Below are 16,222 nucleotides of genomic sequence, written 5' to 3'. Positions count from 1 at the left end.
CGCGGGGCTCGAACTCACGGAGCGTGAGATCGTGACCTGGCTGAAGTCGGACGCTCAACCGACTGCGCCACCCAGGCGCCCTCCTTTGCTTCTTTTAAGCAAAGGCTTTTTTTTTTTTTTTTTTAAATGGTTATTTATTTTTGAGAGAGAGCAGGAGTAGGGGAGGGGGAAGAGAGGGAGACACAGGATCCGAAGTGGGCTCTGCACTGACAGCAGCAAGCCCGATGCGGGGCTCAAACTCCAGAACAGATCATGGCCTGAGCTGAAGTTGGACGCTTAACCAGCTGAGCCACCCAGGCACTCCCCCAACCCCCTGCCCCTTCTGCTTTTTGAAGCCTTGGCACATTTCTTGGCTGCGTGATTGAACAAGGAATCTAGAACAAAGTGGTTCTAGAGCTGGAAGGGGCTTTGTAACATCACCCAGTCCACGTTCCCCAGGCTCATCTCCATTTGATGGAGTGGACAGCTGAAGCTCGGGAAAGCGAGAAGACTTGCCAAGGTCATGTGGTTGAAGTTGAGACCGAGGCAGATGTCTGGAAGGAGGGGGAGCACAGGGTGGGTTATGTATGTGCCCTGCAGAGCAGAAGGACGGTGTCTGGCTTATCACTGGTGCCAGGTGAGGGGTTGGGTTTGCTATGGGGCTCTCCTCTAGCCACGAACTCAGAGCTCTGAGCCAGCCTTTTCCTGCCCCAAGTCTGCTTTTCCTGCTCCCACCCCACAGTTGAAGACCGAGTGTGAGGTCCTCAGGCAGAACCAGCAGGAAGGGAAGCACTTGGAGAACTCTTTCAAACACCCTGTGGACACGCTGGTCACCGGTCTCCAGGGGAAGGAGCCCTGGGGACCCAGCCACAAGGAAGCCACCATGGAACTGCTCCGAGTGAAGGACCGGGCCATCGAGCTGGAACGGAATGTGAGTGGGCTGCCCCTGCTGCGGTCGTTGAGAGAGAGAGAGAGCGAGCGAGCGAGCAATGCACTCTGTTGATTGTCCCAGTGATAGGCCGCCATTACCATAAAGGACACGAGACGTCAGAATCTGTTGAGATTTACCCAGATCCAGCTGAATACTTCTTGAGTTGTCCTGGCAAGTCCTGTGAGCTACTTGTCATTTGAGATCTCGTCAGCCTTTCTAGCGGAAAGGAGCGCGTTCGCATTTTCCCATGGTGAATCCCTGTCTGCCTGCCCGTCAGACTTGGCCCGTGGCTTGTACACCAGCCCCGTTTCCACAGTGTTCCCCTAGGGGTTGACAGACTGTGGCCTGCCAGCCCACGGACATATGCTTTGTTACGTATTATGTGTGGTCTTCCCACCCTCGTGGCAGACGTAAGTGGTTGCAGTGGAGACCATGTGCCTGGAAGACTGCAGAATTCTGTCCATCCCTTTACAGAAGTTTGCCGGTGCGTGTCTAACCCCCTGATGTTGTCGGACTCTCCCAACAACCTTGTGAAGCGAGTAGTGATGATCTTCATCATTTGACAGATGAGAAAGTAGAGACAGTTTAAGAGACTCGACCCTAGGCCCCACGCTAGTAAGGGACAGCACTGGACTGTAACCCGTGTGTCCTGACCCGGTTGGTGGCATATTTTACATGGTATCTCTGTCTGCCGGGACGTGAACCGCCTTATTCTGTCTGTTGTCGCTCCTGAGTAGGGTGAGGTGTGGCCACAGGCTTTGACTCCCTGTCCTATGGGAGAAGCTCACAGAATGGCACTTTTGGGGTGTTCAGCAGAAAACAGAAGCATTACAGAGAGAAGTCACTGCACGGCTTTAACCCCAGCTTGCCTTTGCCTTGCACTCAGATGCTCAGGTTTCAAGCCATATCGCCATTAGGTGAATGCATTTCTGTCTGGAAAGCACATACCAAAAAAAGTAGTTCTCTGCGGGGGGGGGGCCCCCCCAATTCTGTTGATTGTCTTTTCCAAGAGGGAAACGTTACTTGTCTCACCTGTTGGATTCTGGCTTTAGTCCCCATAGCATCAACTCTCGAGTGTTGCTTCCCACCCCAGTGCCTGTGGCCGGTTACATTTCCCGAGCTGGTGTCTGACGGGTCCCATGCTTCCTCATCCCCTAGAACGCAGCTCTGCAGGCAGAGAAACAGCTGCTCAAGGAACAGCTGCAGCACTTAGAGACCCAGAACGTGGCCTTCAGCAGTCAGATCCTGACGCTGCAGAAACAGAGCGCCTTCCTGCAGGAGCACAACACCACGCTGCAGACCCAGACGGCCACGCTGCAGGTGAGTGAGGGCCCAGCCACAGGCATCACGTAGAGACCCGCCCGCCACACTGGCTCCTCTGAGCTCGGGAGAGTCTCCGCACATTTATTTTGCGTTGGCTCATTGCAAGCAGCGGGGCCCGGCCTGGGGGTCTTTGAAGGTGGTGCGGGTTTGTTTCCATTGACTGAGCCCGTGGCTGCAGGGCTGGAAACGTGCTCTGCCCGGACTTGCCTGTTTCTCAAAGTCTCTTCCATAAGCTTTGACCAGGAATGAGTTGGAAAAGAGGTTCTGGACTCAAATAAGTCGATTTTATTTACTATAAAACCTGGCAGAGTCTCTGTTAAGCTAGTGTGAATTTTTAATCTCCACGAGGGACTTATAGGGCATCAAGTAGCTGCCAGGCTTTTGAGAGCTTCTAGTGAAATTGGTATTCCATGCCGCATACTCAAGGACGTTGGTTTTTATTTACGGTTAATACGTTGCGAGGAAATGAATTAATCGTTCATTAATGCAGTTTTTGAGAAAAGCGTTTGAAACATGGGTCAGGACAGTAAACGGGAAACTATTAGGCAAAGATGTTGGAATTTGTTGTATTAAAATAACAGAATCGGATATTGGTTGTTGGTTTTGGTGGTGGTGGTTGTGGCCAGGTCTTCGTCTGGGTTTCACGTCAGTAAAAGTGGCCCCAGAATGAGTCAGGCAGTGCTGCCCCTTCAGTTTTCTGATAGTTTGGGATGTTGTGGGGTGGTGGTTCTGTGAGCATCAGTTAGGGTGGCTGGTGGCGGTGACCGGGTATTCTACAACGTCACTGGTTTTCTACTTGTTCTAGGAAACAGGTGTGTGAAAGTAGCCAAAGAGGGTTCCCAGGAGCTTCTCCAGAGAAAAGACATAATTGGCCCCGAAAGGTCCCATGTAGGGAGGGTGCAGGACCAGAGCCGTCTGACAGTCTAGTGCTGCCTCTTTCCAGAGCGGTTTCTCAAGTTCAGACGGAACTGTCCTCAGCAGCTGGGTGTTGGCTGCCCCGAGGGTCCCTGTTGTCCGGGTGTCTGCCTCCGGCTCCTCACGGCGTGGTCACCGCGAGCGGGGACACGGAGCGTGTGGCTCCCTGGGGCCTGCCCGCGTTCAGGCGGAGCCTTCTCCCTCCCGGCAGGTGGAGAATTCCACTCTGAGCTCCCAGAGTGCCGCGCTCACTGCGCAGTACACGCTGCTCCAGAACCAGCAGACGGCCAAGGAGAGCGAGAATGAGAACCTGCAGAAGCAGCAGGAGCAGCTGACGGCGGCCTACGAGGCGCTGCTGCAGGACCACGAGCACCTGGCCGCACTCCACGAGCGGCAGTCCACGGAGTACGAGGCCCTCATCCGCCAGCACAGCTGCCTGAAGACGCTGCATCGGAACCTGGAGCTGGAGCACAAGGAGCTCCGGGACAGGTGTGTGCGGGCCTCTGGCGGCGCCCCTGCCCCTCCGGGCTCATGTCCTTGCCCACAAGCCTTCCCCGCGTTTCCTTCGGGCCGTTGCTTCACGTTGTCTGGGATACCCAGACTTTCCCGGAGGGAAGTCCATCGAAAGTCCCACCCAGCGGTTGGATGAGTTTGTGCAGCTGGAGGCCGAGTGACAGGAGGGTCCCCGAGTAGACAAGTGGGTGCCGTGCCCACTCCCAGCTCAGGGAATCCCCAGCCTTGGGGTTCCTGCTTCCCTAAGGATTCCCCCACCTCCCCCTTCCTCTCCAAACCAGGAAGAAGGAAGCCATTCACCACAACTGCCCCGCAGTTTTTTACACTGACCCGCTCCCATGGACTTCCCCAGCCTCGTTTTCCCTGTCAAGGTCTGGGACGCTTTCTTTCCAGCCTTCGATTTTGGCAGCTTGTGAATATATAGAAAGCAAATAGAACAGTATAATGAGACCGCCGTGTACCTCTCAGCCATACCTCTCTCTCCCCCTGCCTACCCTCCTTTCCTTTTTTAATCTAAAATTTACATGCACTGAAACCTACAGGTCTTGGCACTCTTCACAAAGCAGGGTTCTGGGTTTCGTGTACATTCAGCTAGCGTTGCCCGAGCTCCTGTCCCCCGGCAGATCCCTGAGTGTTTCCGGGCAGGACCCGGAGTCTGGTGGGAGTGGTGCTGTGCACCTGACTCTGACCCAGGAGAGAGCTGTGTCTCTACAGAGAGGTGAGCACTCGAGCCCACGGAGCTGTGTAGGAGGGAGCAGTTGATTACTCACTTCCTGTGCTTGTCAGGTGTCCTTGCTGACAGCATCTCCTTTGACTGGTCTTAGTCATTGAGCTGCAAAGTGGTAAGGGCATCTGATGACGCTGAGGGCACAGAGGTGATGACATTCATTTATCCACTCACCCGTTGCTTCTGTTTTGCCTCTCTCTGGGGTCCTCTACCTGCTCTCTCCACCCACATCTCCTTTCTTCAGGAGCTGTCGAAGCATCTGCTCCTAGTAAGACACTATGCCTTCCAGCCCAAATTAGCGTCTTGTGCCTCTGGGCATTTCCATCTCCCCTCTCCTCCTGAGCCTCTCCTAGGTTCGTGTGGCACTTGGTGAGCGTGTACTGTGTGCATGGTGCTGTGTCTAGACTTGCCAGGGATGCTCCCGGTTGGCTAATGAAATGGAGCAAAAGGTGTTCACAGAGCTCTGAACCTTGCCCACTGCTCACCAGGCACTTATGCGTCTTGTCATTAACATCTTGTTCTATGTTCTAATCGTGTCTCATGATATTCTTAGTGTCTGTTTAGAGGGTGAAGGTTTTTGCAGGTGGAGTTTGGACTGGCCTTGAGGGGGTTCACTATTGTTTTCCCTCTGGCTCCTTATCAATACAGCAGGCAGAACTACTGTGTCGCTTGAATTTTCACTGGCTGGACAGATGGCTGGAGGCCCCCTTGGTCTGTCTGCAGTGGGGCTATGGCTTTGGGAGTGTAGGTACTTGGGACACAGGGATGATGGCACTTTTTAAATTGGATGCTCATTTCTTCGTTCCCTTAATAGATATTTACCAAGTGCCATGCCTCGTACCCAGGATTCACTGGTGAGCAGGACACATGGCATCAGTCCTGCAGTTAGGTGGTTACTAGTGGTTACAGATACCCCGTGGGCTTTTCCAAGACATGACCACAGGGAAACAGGTTTTGGGGAGCCCTGATATCTGCCTGTGGCCCTAATTTGCAAACCTGGATGGCTTTTTTCAGAATTGTTAGCCTGGTTGAGAAATGTCACCACCTGAGAAGCTAGACAGAGCTTCCACTCCCAGCTTTATGCTTCTCCACAGTGTGGCAGAAGGCCCCACAAAAGTGTGTCATTGAACGGCTGCCTAAGCAGGTTTCTGGCTTTGATCCCCGACTAGTCCTGGCTCTAGTCAGGTGGTATAAGTGGGCGCAGGCGTGGAGCTGTGAAGACAGGTTGGGCACCCTGTCACACTGTCTGACAAGGAAGGGGGTCTGCAGAGGAGGGATTTGCCCGAATGGGGACGATTGAAAGGTGGTGCCTTAGTCGTTGCCATGGATTTGGGGGAGATCCTGAGTCGTCTTTGAACACGGATGTTTCCAGCAAGTAGGAAAGACAGCCTGGGCTTGTCAAGGGGTCCATCCTCCTGTGCTCTGCTGGTTTCCAGAGACAACTACACAGTAACCCCCAGAGACTGAGGCTGCAGAAGGAGAGAAAAGCCTAAGGGGAGGGGGAGGGCTGTGGTTGGGGATCCTGAGAAAAGGCCGTGCGCGCATGCGTGTGTGTGTGTGTCTGTGTGTCTGTGTGTGTGTGTGTATGAAGAATTGGCCACTGGCAGCCAGTAGGTCCCCACCAAGCAAGCCTCTGTCCCAGCAGCAAGGCCAGGCAAAGAACAAGGAGACTCAATTCCGGAGGAGAGGAGGGCGGAGGGCTCACCCAGGCCCCAGTGAAGAGGGGTTAAGAGTTAAGTGTGGTGGAATTCAGCGGTTTATTTTGTCGTTTCTTGTAGATGTGTTTGTGCTTAGTGAACCACCTAGTAATGTAGCCATGACTCCTGAAGGGAAGGGCTCAGAGTGCAGGAAACATAGCCCAGGCGGCCGGGGAGGAATGGCTGGTTTGACGGGGAATCTGAGGGACTGTGGACACGTGTGGGGCTGGAGGAGACCCCTGGCCCAGACGCCTCTCCTGGCCACCGTTCTCCGTTTTTCTGCTGCCCTGCATCTCGCCCTGCCTGTTCCTGCCCCATCCCCCTCAAAGACGCCAGAGAAAGCCTCCAGAGGGACCCTGCCTTCTGTGGGCAGCTTCACAGTCCTCTGGGGAGTTGGGTACCTGGAGGGAAAGGAGGCCCCAGCCCAGCTCCCAGCGGGTGTGCTCCCCTCCGCCAGGCACGACGACATGCTGAAGCGTCAGGCGGAGCTGGAGGAGCGGGAGAAGGTTCTGAACACCGAGAGGGAGGCACTGCAGCAAGAGCAGAGGACGGGCGCCATGGCCGTGGGTGAGAACCAGCGGCTGCGGGGAGAGCTGGACAGGTGAGCTCCGTGTGGGGCGGCTGCCATCCGGGATTTCACATAGACGCACTCAGCCCCGCCGAGAAGAGGTCAGCGGGGGTCCTCTGGCAGTCCTGTATTTTTATATTTTTACTTAAAAATTTTTTTTTATTGAGTTTTTGAAAGAGTATGCACGAGTTGGGGAGGGGCAGAGAGAGGGGGAGACCCAGAATCGAAAGCAGGCTCCAGGCTCTGAGCTGTCAGCACAGAGCCCGACGTGTAGGCTCGAACTCATGAACCGCAAAATCATGACCTGAGCCAAAGTCAGATGCTCAACCGACTGAACCACCTGGGTGCCCCGCAGACCTGTATTTTTATAAACCCTGTCCTGTTCACAGCTGGGTGGCACAGTTGAGAGGGGGCTCTAGCTTTTGTTGCTGGGATGGAAGGACTCGAGAGACACATTGCATCAGGCCCAGACCCTCATCTGATGTAGGCCACACGGCGATCTCATGAAGGACACACCATTGATGCTTAGTATTCACACGTTTCCTGTTGTGAATTCACCTCCTTCCTAAAATGTATGCGTCACCCCCAAATTGATGCTCATGGTGCTTTGATGCACATGCCTGGGGTGGCCCAGTACCTGAGTCACCTGATGCACACATTTCCAGCTGAGGACATACAAGGATGCTCTGCCTTCCTGTGTCAGTTCTCATGCTGTGAATAAGCATCCTTTTTGTGACCCGTGGGATTTTCATATTTTTGTCTTATTTCGTGGCAGTTTTACTATTTAAAATACCCACCAAGTGGAGTACTGAAGTGTTGTCTCGTGTTCCTAAGTGCAAGGCTGTGATGGCCTTACGGGGAAAGTACACATTAGATAAGCTCCATTCGGGCAGGAGCTACGGTGCTGTGGCCGGGAGGTGTCTTTAAACAGAAACCCCTATAAAATAAGGAATGTCTTGATCGGTCGACTAAAATGTAACCAGAGCAGGAACCTGTACTGTGCATTTTCCCGAGGAGCAATGGTTCAGTATCCACCAGTTCAGTGATCTTGGGGGACCTCACAGAGCATCACTACCTCAGATAACGAGAGTCAGCTGTACTGTTATTATCCCCCCCACCCCACTTTTTTAACAGATAAGAAACAGGCTCAGAGATGAGCAAATTTTATCAAAATCACTTAATGGCAGAGTCAGGATTTGAATCCAGTCTTACCACAATGACCGTATAAAGCTGCTTCGTCTCCATGTCCTTGCATGAATGTGCACCGGGGCCACATACTGCGGTGTGTTCTGTGCCCTGGGAGACCAGGCTCGTGGGTGAGGGAGTGTCGGCGACAGGCCTGACAGTGACGTGGGGAAGAACACAGCAGCTGAAGGTTGTCAGCCACGAGGCAGGCTCACCGCTACCAGGTCATCTTTCCGTTTTATGCTTTTTTCTTAAGAGAAACGGGACATCGGAGTATTGATGTGAGACTTTCAGGTTTCTAAATGTTGGCACACTGATCCATTTAAAAGAAGGGTGCGGGGCCAAATAAGACACAGCTGTATCCAAATGAAATCCCTGAGCCTCCAGTGGCTGGAACTTTCTGATCCAAATCTTCCCCCAAGAAATCCCAGTTAGATAATAGTTATCATGATGATGATAATTTTAGTGGGTTTCTGTAAAACCCTGATATCTCATATTTTATTTACCCCAGGAGTTGAAGTTAGAAAGGAGCTTGAAATTGGGAAGAAGAGCCAGACGCAAAAATGTTCTGGTTCTGTGTTTCCAGAAAACAAAACAAAACACGCTAACTACTGAACCCTTTTTTCCAAGTACATATGCAGATATCCCAAGGCTTTAAAGGCAAAAGACATGATAGCAGTGATACTCTGTTGGAGCAGGTATCTGAGCCTACCCACTCTGTACCCCCAGCCCAGTGCGAAGACACCAGGGGGACCCTTGTAGAACCCCAAGGGACGCAGTTTGAAAACTGCTGATTTTGTTCAAGCCTCTCATTTTACACGTGAAAGAACTGAGGCCCAGAGAGGCTATCATCTTGTGTAAGGCTGCACAGCAGGGACAGCTCTTCAGCTCTTGGCCTGTGGCTCTCCATCCCCAGGGTCAATTTCCTGCACCACCAGCTGAAGGGGGAGTATGAGGAGCTGCACGCCCACACCAAGGAGCTGAAAACCTCCCTGAACAACTCACAGCTGGAGCTGAACCGCTGGCAGGCACGGTTTGACGAGCTGAAGGAGCAACACCAGAACATGGACATCTCGCTGACCAAGCTGGACAACCGCTGTGAGGTGAGGCCTCAGGACGTGGACAGCCCTGGGCCCAGTGGGGTTGCGATGGGTCTGCACTGGCGTCGGCATCCGAAGACTCTGTGGAAGGCGGTACAGGGGCTGAGAGGGTACTGAGGCATTTAAAAGGGAGACAGACACCATGATTGGCAGAGATGTATTAGAAAACACCTTTCCATCTGCCCTGTGCTTCCCCGGGCATCAGAGACATGCGTGGGGACAGCAGAACACAGACTTATTTCCATCCCCTTGTCTGTGTCTACACTTTCATCTTTGCAATTCATTATCCACGCTGTTCCTGAGAAATGGCGTGAATGGCTGACTCTGGCTCCGGGTTCTGTATCCCGGGGCATCTGGGATGGAGCTTACTCAGGAGTGCCTGGGTTTCCAGAGGAGCAGAGCTCTCTTTTGGTGCACTAGGTTGGAAATTGTCTTCTTAGACAGCAAAACCATCTCAAATGAAATTGTAAGCAGACCCCGCGACAGATAAGACCAAAGTGGGTTGGGCAGGGGAGAGCACTTGGTCCCTCCCCAACTTCATCCGTGGGTCCCTCCCCATGGATAGCACCATCCCCAGGACACAGCTCCTCTTGCCTCTCGTTTGTCCAGAAATCCTCTCAGAGGCCTTTTCCTTCGAGCTCGTGGTGGCCCTTTGGGACATCTAAGTTGAGGAAACCAAGGCCCAGGTGCCTCAAGGCCCCCTGGGCTGGGGCAAGGGGCGTGTGGAGGAGATGGGGGCCAGACTTTAAGCCAGAGGAAGCCTCAGCCACCATAGGCTGTGTTGTCACAGGGAGGTTCTTTAGGGTTTCGGAGGAGACCTCAGACTGAGGTCCACGGTAGTGGAATGGAGCTCTGTCTGAAGCCAAAGCCTGTGATTTTCCTGCTACATCAACCGTACTGATCTTCTGAAGCAGGAGTTGGCAGATCTCAGCCCATGAGTCAGATCTAGCCCACTGCCTGTTTGTATACATTCGGCTATGAACTAAGAATGTCTTTGACAGTGGTAGTGGTTGGGAGAAATCGAAAGAATAGTTTGTGTCAAGTGGAAATGATAAGAAACTTAAGGATAATTTTTTTAATGTTTATTTTTGAGAGGGAGGGAGGGAGGGCGGGAGGGCAGAGAGAGAGGGAGACACAGAACCCGAAGCAGGCTCCAGGCTCCTAGCTGTCAGCACAGAGCCCGATGGCGGGGATCGAACCCACAAACCGTGAGATCATCATGACCTGGGCTGACGTCGGACACTTAACCGAATGAGCCACCCAGGCCCCCCAGAAATGATAGGAAATTTAAATGTCCATGTCTGTTGGCAGTTTTATGGGAACATGGCCACACCCAGTGCGCTTACATTTTGTCTGTGGCTACTTCCTGCTGCAGTAACTGAGTCGAAGCTTTGCAACAGGTGAACCCCCTTTCAGTCTGGAAAGCCTGAAATACTTAGTGTCAGGTCCTTTGAAGAAAAGGTGTGCTGACCCTCTTCAAGAGCAGAGCTGCCCACCAGAAATAAAGCACAGGCCACGTGCACATGTTAACGTTTTCTAGTAGCCATGTTAAAAAAGTAAGAACAGGTGGGATTAATTTTCATAGTATATTTTGTTTGGCTAACATATCTAAAATATTATCATTTCGATGTGTATCCAAAAAAATACCTTCTATGTTCTTTACTATCATTAAGTCTTCACAATCTGTCGTGTACTTTGGCACACCTCCGTTCAGACTAGCTGCATTGTAAGCTCAGTGGCCACACGTTGCTGGTGACTGCCAGATTGGGCAGGGCAGGTGCAGAGGGAGTTCAGCTCTTCCCATGCCGTTGGCTCTTTTGGTCCTGGCAGGTTCTCGCTGGCAGAGGGAGGGGTGCACGTCCCTGTGCACGTGGCCCTTCCCCTGGAACCCACATTCCCAGCAGAGGAATCACGGGATCGCGTAGTGTCTGAAACGCTGTTGATCTGTGTTGTAGCTGCTCTCCCGTCTCAAGGGAAACTTGGAGGAAGAAAATCATCACCTCCTGAGCCAGATCCAGCTGCTGAGCCAGCAGAACCAGATGCTTCTAGAGCAGAACATGGAGAGTAAGGAGCAGTACCATGAGGAGCAGAAGCAGTACATGTAAGGGCACGTGTGGGGTTGACGCCTGTAGGCAAAGGGCGGGGGGAGGTTCTAGCTTCCCGGGCCCCATCCAGGACCTGTGACACTGTGGACAAGGAATGGCCCCGAGCCTGTTGGTGTCCTGAGGGCAAGGGGACAGACCACCTTACCAACACATCCTTCTCTTGGCTTCCCTGGAATGGTTCTGGGTTTCTGTAAGTGGTGGTGGTCAGCTTTTGTTTGTGTTTCAAAGGCAGTACCCCCACCAGAAGCTTTGGAATCTGCTTTTGGAATTAAGCTCACTTTTAAAAATATGACAGTGCTGGTAAGAAACACCTCAGGGAAGAATCCAAGTGGAAGCCTGAGCACAGGTGCCATAGCTGGTGTCTTTCTGTCACCTGTGTCTGTTTTCCCCTGGATTGTCGCAAAGCAGGTTGTTCTTCTGTGATTGTCCTCCCTCAGCTGGTGTTAATGAAGTGCCAGCTCTGGCACGGGCCCCGTGGGGTGCATAGATCCATTCCCTGGGGGCCAGGAACTGGTAGGAGTGGGGGGTTGTGCGAGGAGCACCTCCGTGCTGGGCACCTGCTGAGCTTCATGGAAGGCAACGTAGTGGGGAGATGAGGTTCTCTTGTGGACATGGAAGGTGGGCAGGTGGGGAGCCTGAAGGTGGAGCCCAGCAGTGTTCTGGGTGCAGGGAATGTGCACGGAAAGAAGCCTGGACGAGGAGGTGGGCACTCAGCCGTGGAAGGCTTCTCTGTGCAGCTTGTGAGTTTGGATTTGCCAGGAAGGATGCCATCATCCGAAAGGATGCTGGTCTAGCAGGGCCTAGGAAACAGAGGTCTGGAGGAGGAGCCCTGGTCCTGGAAACCTCATGCTTTAGAAGCTGAGTAATCCAAGATCCATCTCATGGATCTGGGGTGATTTTCACCACTCTGTGCTGTGGTGGGTGGGCTCTCCTTCCTCATGAGGGGGGACTGGCTGGCCAGTGTGGGGAACGCAAGAGGAAGCTGGCTGGCAGAGGGATGTGATCACAGTGAATGCCGCCGCACTGGGCCCGCTCTCCAGCATAACGACGCTGCTTCGTTACTTTTCTGGCTTTGATCCTGTAGAGGTGGCTCGCCACCTACTGGAGGATGGTTTACATTGAAAACCACGCTGTAAATTTAGGGTAGATTGGACTGACAGAAGTTGGCCGTCTGTAACCCAGCTGATAAAAAATGCCAGCAGGGGGTTGGGCAGGTGCTAACCAGAAGAGTAAGAGCCTGGTATCCAAGGGGGATGATTTGATGGTGGTTTTGCATTAGAGAGTGCGGAATGCCGGGGGCTTAGCAAGCTTCCCAGAGCCTGCGCTGAGCAGAGAGCACCGTTCTGGGCCCTAGGAGGGGTGCAGTGCCCGCTCGCAGGGAGTTACTGTGCATCTGTGGGGCTAGACAGCCACGGAAGTGCTCACAGAGGAAGGCTGAGCAGCATGGCAGTGAGGACAGAAGAGTAACACAGACATCAAGCCAAGGGGGCTGGGAGCAGAGGGGCTTCCTGGTGGGCGCCAGAGGTTCACGAAGCTGTCACTCTTGGGATGTCATTGTGCAGTGATGTCTCAGCCCTCAGTTCGGATGGAGCCCCTACAGCTCCACGACAGAGGCCTGTGTACCTGTCTCTGGTTCAGAGGCCTCCTTTTCTAACAAGGAGACCAGGGTTCCGAGCTGTCGTGGCTGCTGAGACCCAGGTGGCAGCCTGTGGGCAGTGCGTGTAGAAGGCACCGCCCCTGGGACTCCTGAGATAAAGCAAACCAGAAGCACACCCTTCATATCAGGAAGGCCAGACTCGCCTAAGGCACAGCATTGCCCTCTGGCAGCCCCAGGGTCCAGAGGGGTCTTGATCCTTTTTGTGTTTTTGAAAATGTGAACTGATCTCCGATAGTTAGAGATCAGGACATGTTGCTTCATGACCTAAGTTTCTGGCTTCTCTGAAAACATTGGCAGGTCTGCCCTGTAGGCCTCATGCATCCCTGCCTAGTGGCCATCTGTTTGGGCTACCGTGCCCACCGCTCCCCCTGCTCTTTCTAGGCCTGCTTTGCTCCTTCTCTGGCCCTGGAAGCTTTTGAGTATGCCCTCGTGGAATGTTCTCAGGAACCGGCATCGGGATAGGTCCAAGTCAGAGGTCTGACTTTGCTGAACTGACTAGCTGAGGGCACACCTTTCCCCTTTCACCAAAGGTATTATTAACGTGCAAGTGCTGTGGCCACCCCCGAATGCCCAGTGTCCTGAAAGACCTGGCCACCAAGTCCTTAGAGCTTCTAGAAACATGCAGGTTTTCAGATGGTTAGGAGTCTGCTCCCTTGAGTCGGCTTGCATCCAGACCCTAGGTGATGTATCATGGCTCCTTAAGGTAGCAGGGCTCCCTGGACTCATGCCAGACGTTTCCATTCGCACATTCCCAGCTTTGTGATCATGAGGGTCATAACACTATGATGTCCAAATCCCAGAAAAGGTCCCAGGCTGGGCTGATGAAGTAAATTCACGTGTTTTATTTAAAACTGGATTGATAGCCCCCCTTTCCTCTCTCTTCACAGAGACAAATTAAATGCCTTACGGAGACATAAGGAAAAACTGGAGGAGAAAATCATGGATCAGTACAAGTTCTATGACCCTGCTCCCAAGAAGTGAGTTGATGGAGGTGTCTGTGACTTAGACCTAGAGCAGAGAATGTCCGTGTTCATGAGTGGGGTGGAAACTGCTCCCGTCTGGAGCAGCACCCAGCTTGTAGAGCCCATGCCTCGTGCTCTGTGGAGGCCCCGTGTGCAGGCCGCTCCCGTGACAGAGGGGAATTAGACGTTCGGCCCCGCCCCCTGTGCTCTGGCTTGTCCTGTGAGGGACGGCGGATGCCAGCTGACTGTGATGAGACGTGGGCTTAATTTAGCCACAGCCCTTTAAAGGGGGCAGAGAGTCTGTGGTTTTGGAGCCATTAAAATGGGACAAATGGCTGCTGTGTCAGGTTCTGTCTCAGGATTTCGCAGGACATTGCAAATCACGTTCCTGTTTTGGAGAAGGAAGCTGGTATAGCACCTCCTGCAGGTGAACACGGGAACCCCTGGGCCTCACACAAATTCTTCTGGGCTCCCTGAACCCCAGGGCAGGTTCACAAACATATTTCTTTCTCCAGGGAGCAGCAGCCCCCTGGCTGTGGGGCCCACTCAGTCTCCCAGCAGGGCCGGCATCATCCATCAGGATTGACCCCTGAGCCAGCCCTCCCGTGTCCTGTCCCAGCCCAGCCTCAAAGTCAGAATCACCATGAAGCCTCAAGGCTCCTCTGGTGAACCACAGAATTTCAGAACCTCATTCTCACCCTTCTCTCTGACAGAGAAATGGAGGCCCAGATGAGGAGACCGAGTGGTTTGTGTAGACACAGTGCTATCTAGTTTCAGAGTCAGTTTTTTTGTTCTATCAGGATGCCCCCATTTCCATTCAGCTGCTACTCTGTCGTTTACTCTTAAAATTCACTGGTTTTAATTTAAACGGCCTACTCTCTCTACCTGCCTCCTGCTCTCCCATATTCCTCTGTGCCAGGGACTGGGAGAAGAATGTCCACTCACCTCACTCACTATTAACTTTAACAGAAAATGAAGAGGTCCATGACTCTGTTCCAGAATGGCATTTTGACAGAAAAATTGCCAGTGAACACAGATGAGGTTAGCACAGCACCACTTGGTTTCACACAGATAACCAAGAGTCAGTGGCCATGTTTGAAGTCTGTTTTCCCAAGAGGCTAGTGTGGATTTCTGGCACAATACACATTTCTACCATCCCTGGGCCCCAAATCCAATGATTATGGTGATGAAGAGCACCACCATTCTGAACCCCAAATCAATGGCTTCCAGGCTTATGGAAAGTCCAGCTCCCATCAGGGCCCCCCACCCTGTGACCTGCTGGAGGGACAGTGCGGGTTGGCCTTGTCCTTCTAACAATCTGCTCGTAACTAGGAAAAACCACTGGATTGGAGCCAAAGCCTTAGTCAAACTCATCAAACCAAAGAAAGAGGGTTCCAGAGAACGACTCAAGTCAACCGCAGATAGCCCTCCCTGGCAGCTGGAGTCCCCAGACCCAACGACGCCATCTGCCTCTCAGCCCCTCCGGTTGCAGCCAGACAACCCCGAGACGGCCCCGTCTGGCTCCAACTGTGCGGAAGAGCAGGACCCCCTCAACGGGCTTGTGGGGAAAGGTACGAGTGGCCGACCAGGCTGCAGCCAGGCTCTGGAGGGGATGCTCCGAAGGGCCGTGCTTCAAGGGTGGAATGAGAGACGGTGCATGGATGTGCACGCATGTGCAGGGGGGCATGGAGAGGGTGTGCCTCATACGCACACATCTGCCTCTTCATGTATGTTAGCAACCAGGTAGAAAATATACATCCACGTCAGCAGCTTCGTCCCATGATGGTTTTGTTATTTTAGAATGAGAACCATCGCCTAGCAGGTACGCTGGGGTCGGGGGTCTGACACCCACAGAGATACTTAAAGTGCAGGCGCTGTAGAGACAGGCTCGGTAGTATATGTTTTGGGATTGTACATGTCAAAGATTTAGTGTGAGCTGTTCCTGTAGGGAAATCCCAAGTGCGTTTAACGTGTTCTGTGTGCACATTAGATCTTCAGTAAAGTCCCTGAGTCCTACCAGCCATGGGGCACAGCTTACCCTTGTACTTAGGCCTGTCATTTGGAGTTTGTCAGAGGTTCTGAAATGGAGTTCTAGTTGTATATGCTATGTTTCATCACATCTAAGACTCTACACTGCATAATTACTTAATATGCCACCTGGGAAGGAAAAGACTGGCAATCAGAAGAGGCAGTGCCTTACCACTCAGAAACTTTGTTATACTCTTGTTGGAGAGCTCTTCCAAAGACTTAGGTTGCTGTGCCCAGACGTAAACGGAAAACAGGAGCAAAATAAATTGGTAGTGGCAGTGACCGTTTTATCAGAGGTGGTACCCCCTGGCCAGTGGTGACTTTCAGACACCATCGGAGCTGTGTCCTGATTTCAGAGATGGGAAGGAATGGGGAGAAATGCGTGTCTTAGGATCAACCAAACACGGCAGTGGCCATGAAACGTTGTTATATTTTCAAATTTACTTTTAAGTGGTGATTAAACATTACTTACCCATAAACCTTGCTAGTAATGTAAGTGTTTATGCAGGACCCCAGGACTGTCTGAAGACCA

The 16,222-nt window shown here is 52.7% G+C and overlaps 1 protein-coding gene across 4 annotated transcripts in view; it reads left to right on the top strand.

Moving 5' to 3' along the window:
• CCDC88C (coiled-coil domain containing 88C) overlaps positions 1–16,222 on the top strand; it is a 130,517-nt gene that overhangs the window by 97,861 nt on the left and 16,434 nt on the right. For 2 of the 4 annotated variants that reach the window (XM_040478017.1, XM_040478020.1), the window contains exons 18-26: positions 439–555; positions 722–910; positions 2,069–2,230; positions 3,360–3,637; positions 6,543–6,686; positions 8,755–8,941; positions 10,894–11,039; positions 13,588–13,677; positions 14,995–15,233. In XM_040478017.1, the coding sequence (XP_040333951.1) occupies positions 439–555; positions 722–910; positions 2,069–2,230; positions 3,360–3,637; positions 6,543–6,686; positions 8,755–8,941; positions 10,894–11,039; positions 13,588–13,677; positions 14,995–15,233 (1,552 nt within the window). The remainder of the gene's footprint in view (positions 1–438; positions 556–721; positions 911–2,068; positions 2,231–3,359; positions 3,638–6,542; positions 6,687–8,754; positions 8,942–10,893; positions 11,040–13,587; positions 13,678–14,994; positions 15,234–16,222) is intronic. The other 2 variants (XM_040478019.1, XM_040478018.1) reach the window with 1 other exon arrangement.

The sequence above is a fragment of the Herpailurus yagouaroundi genome, unplaced genomic scaffold (genome assembly GCF_014898765.1).
Source record: "Herpailurus yagouaroundi ecotype Mexico unplaced genomic scaffold, PumYag 141, whole genome shotgun sequence".
NCBI lineage: Eukaryota > Metazoa > Chordata > Mammalia > Carnivora > Felidae > Herpailurus > Herpailurus yagouaroundi.
The sequence above is the reverse complement of the archived record's forward strand: the minus strand, read 5'-3'. Positions and strand labels throughout refer to the sequence as shown.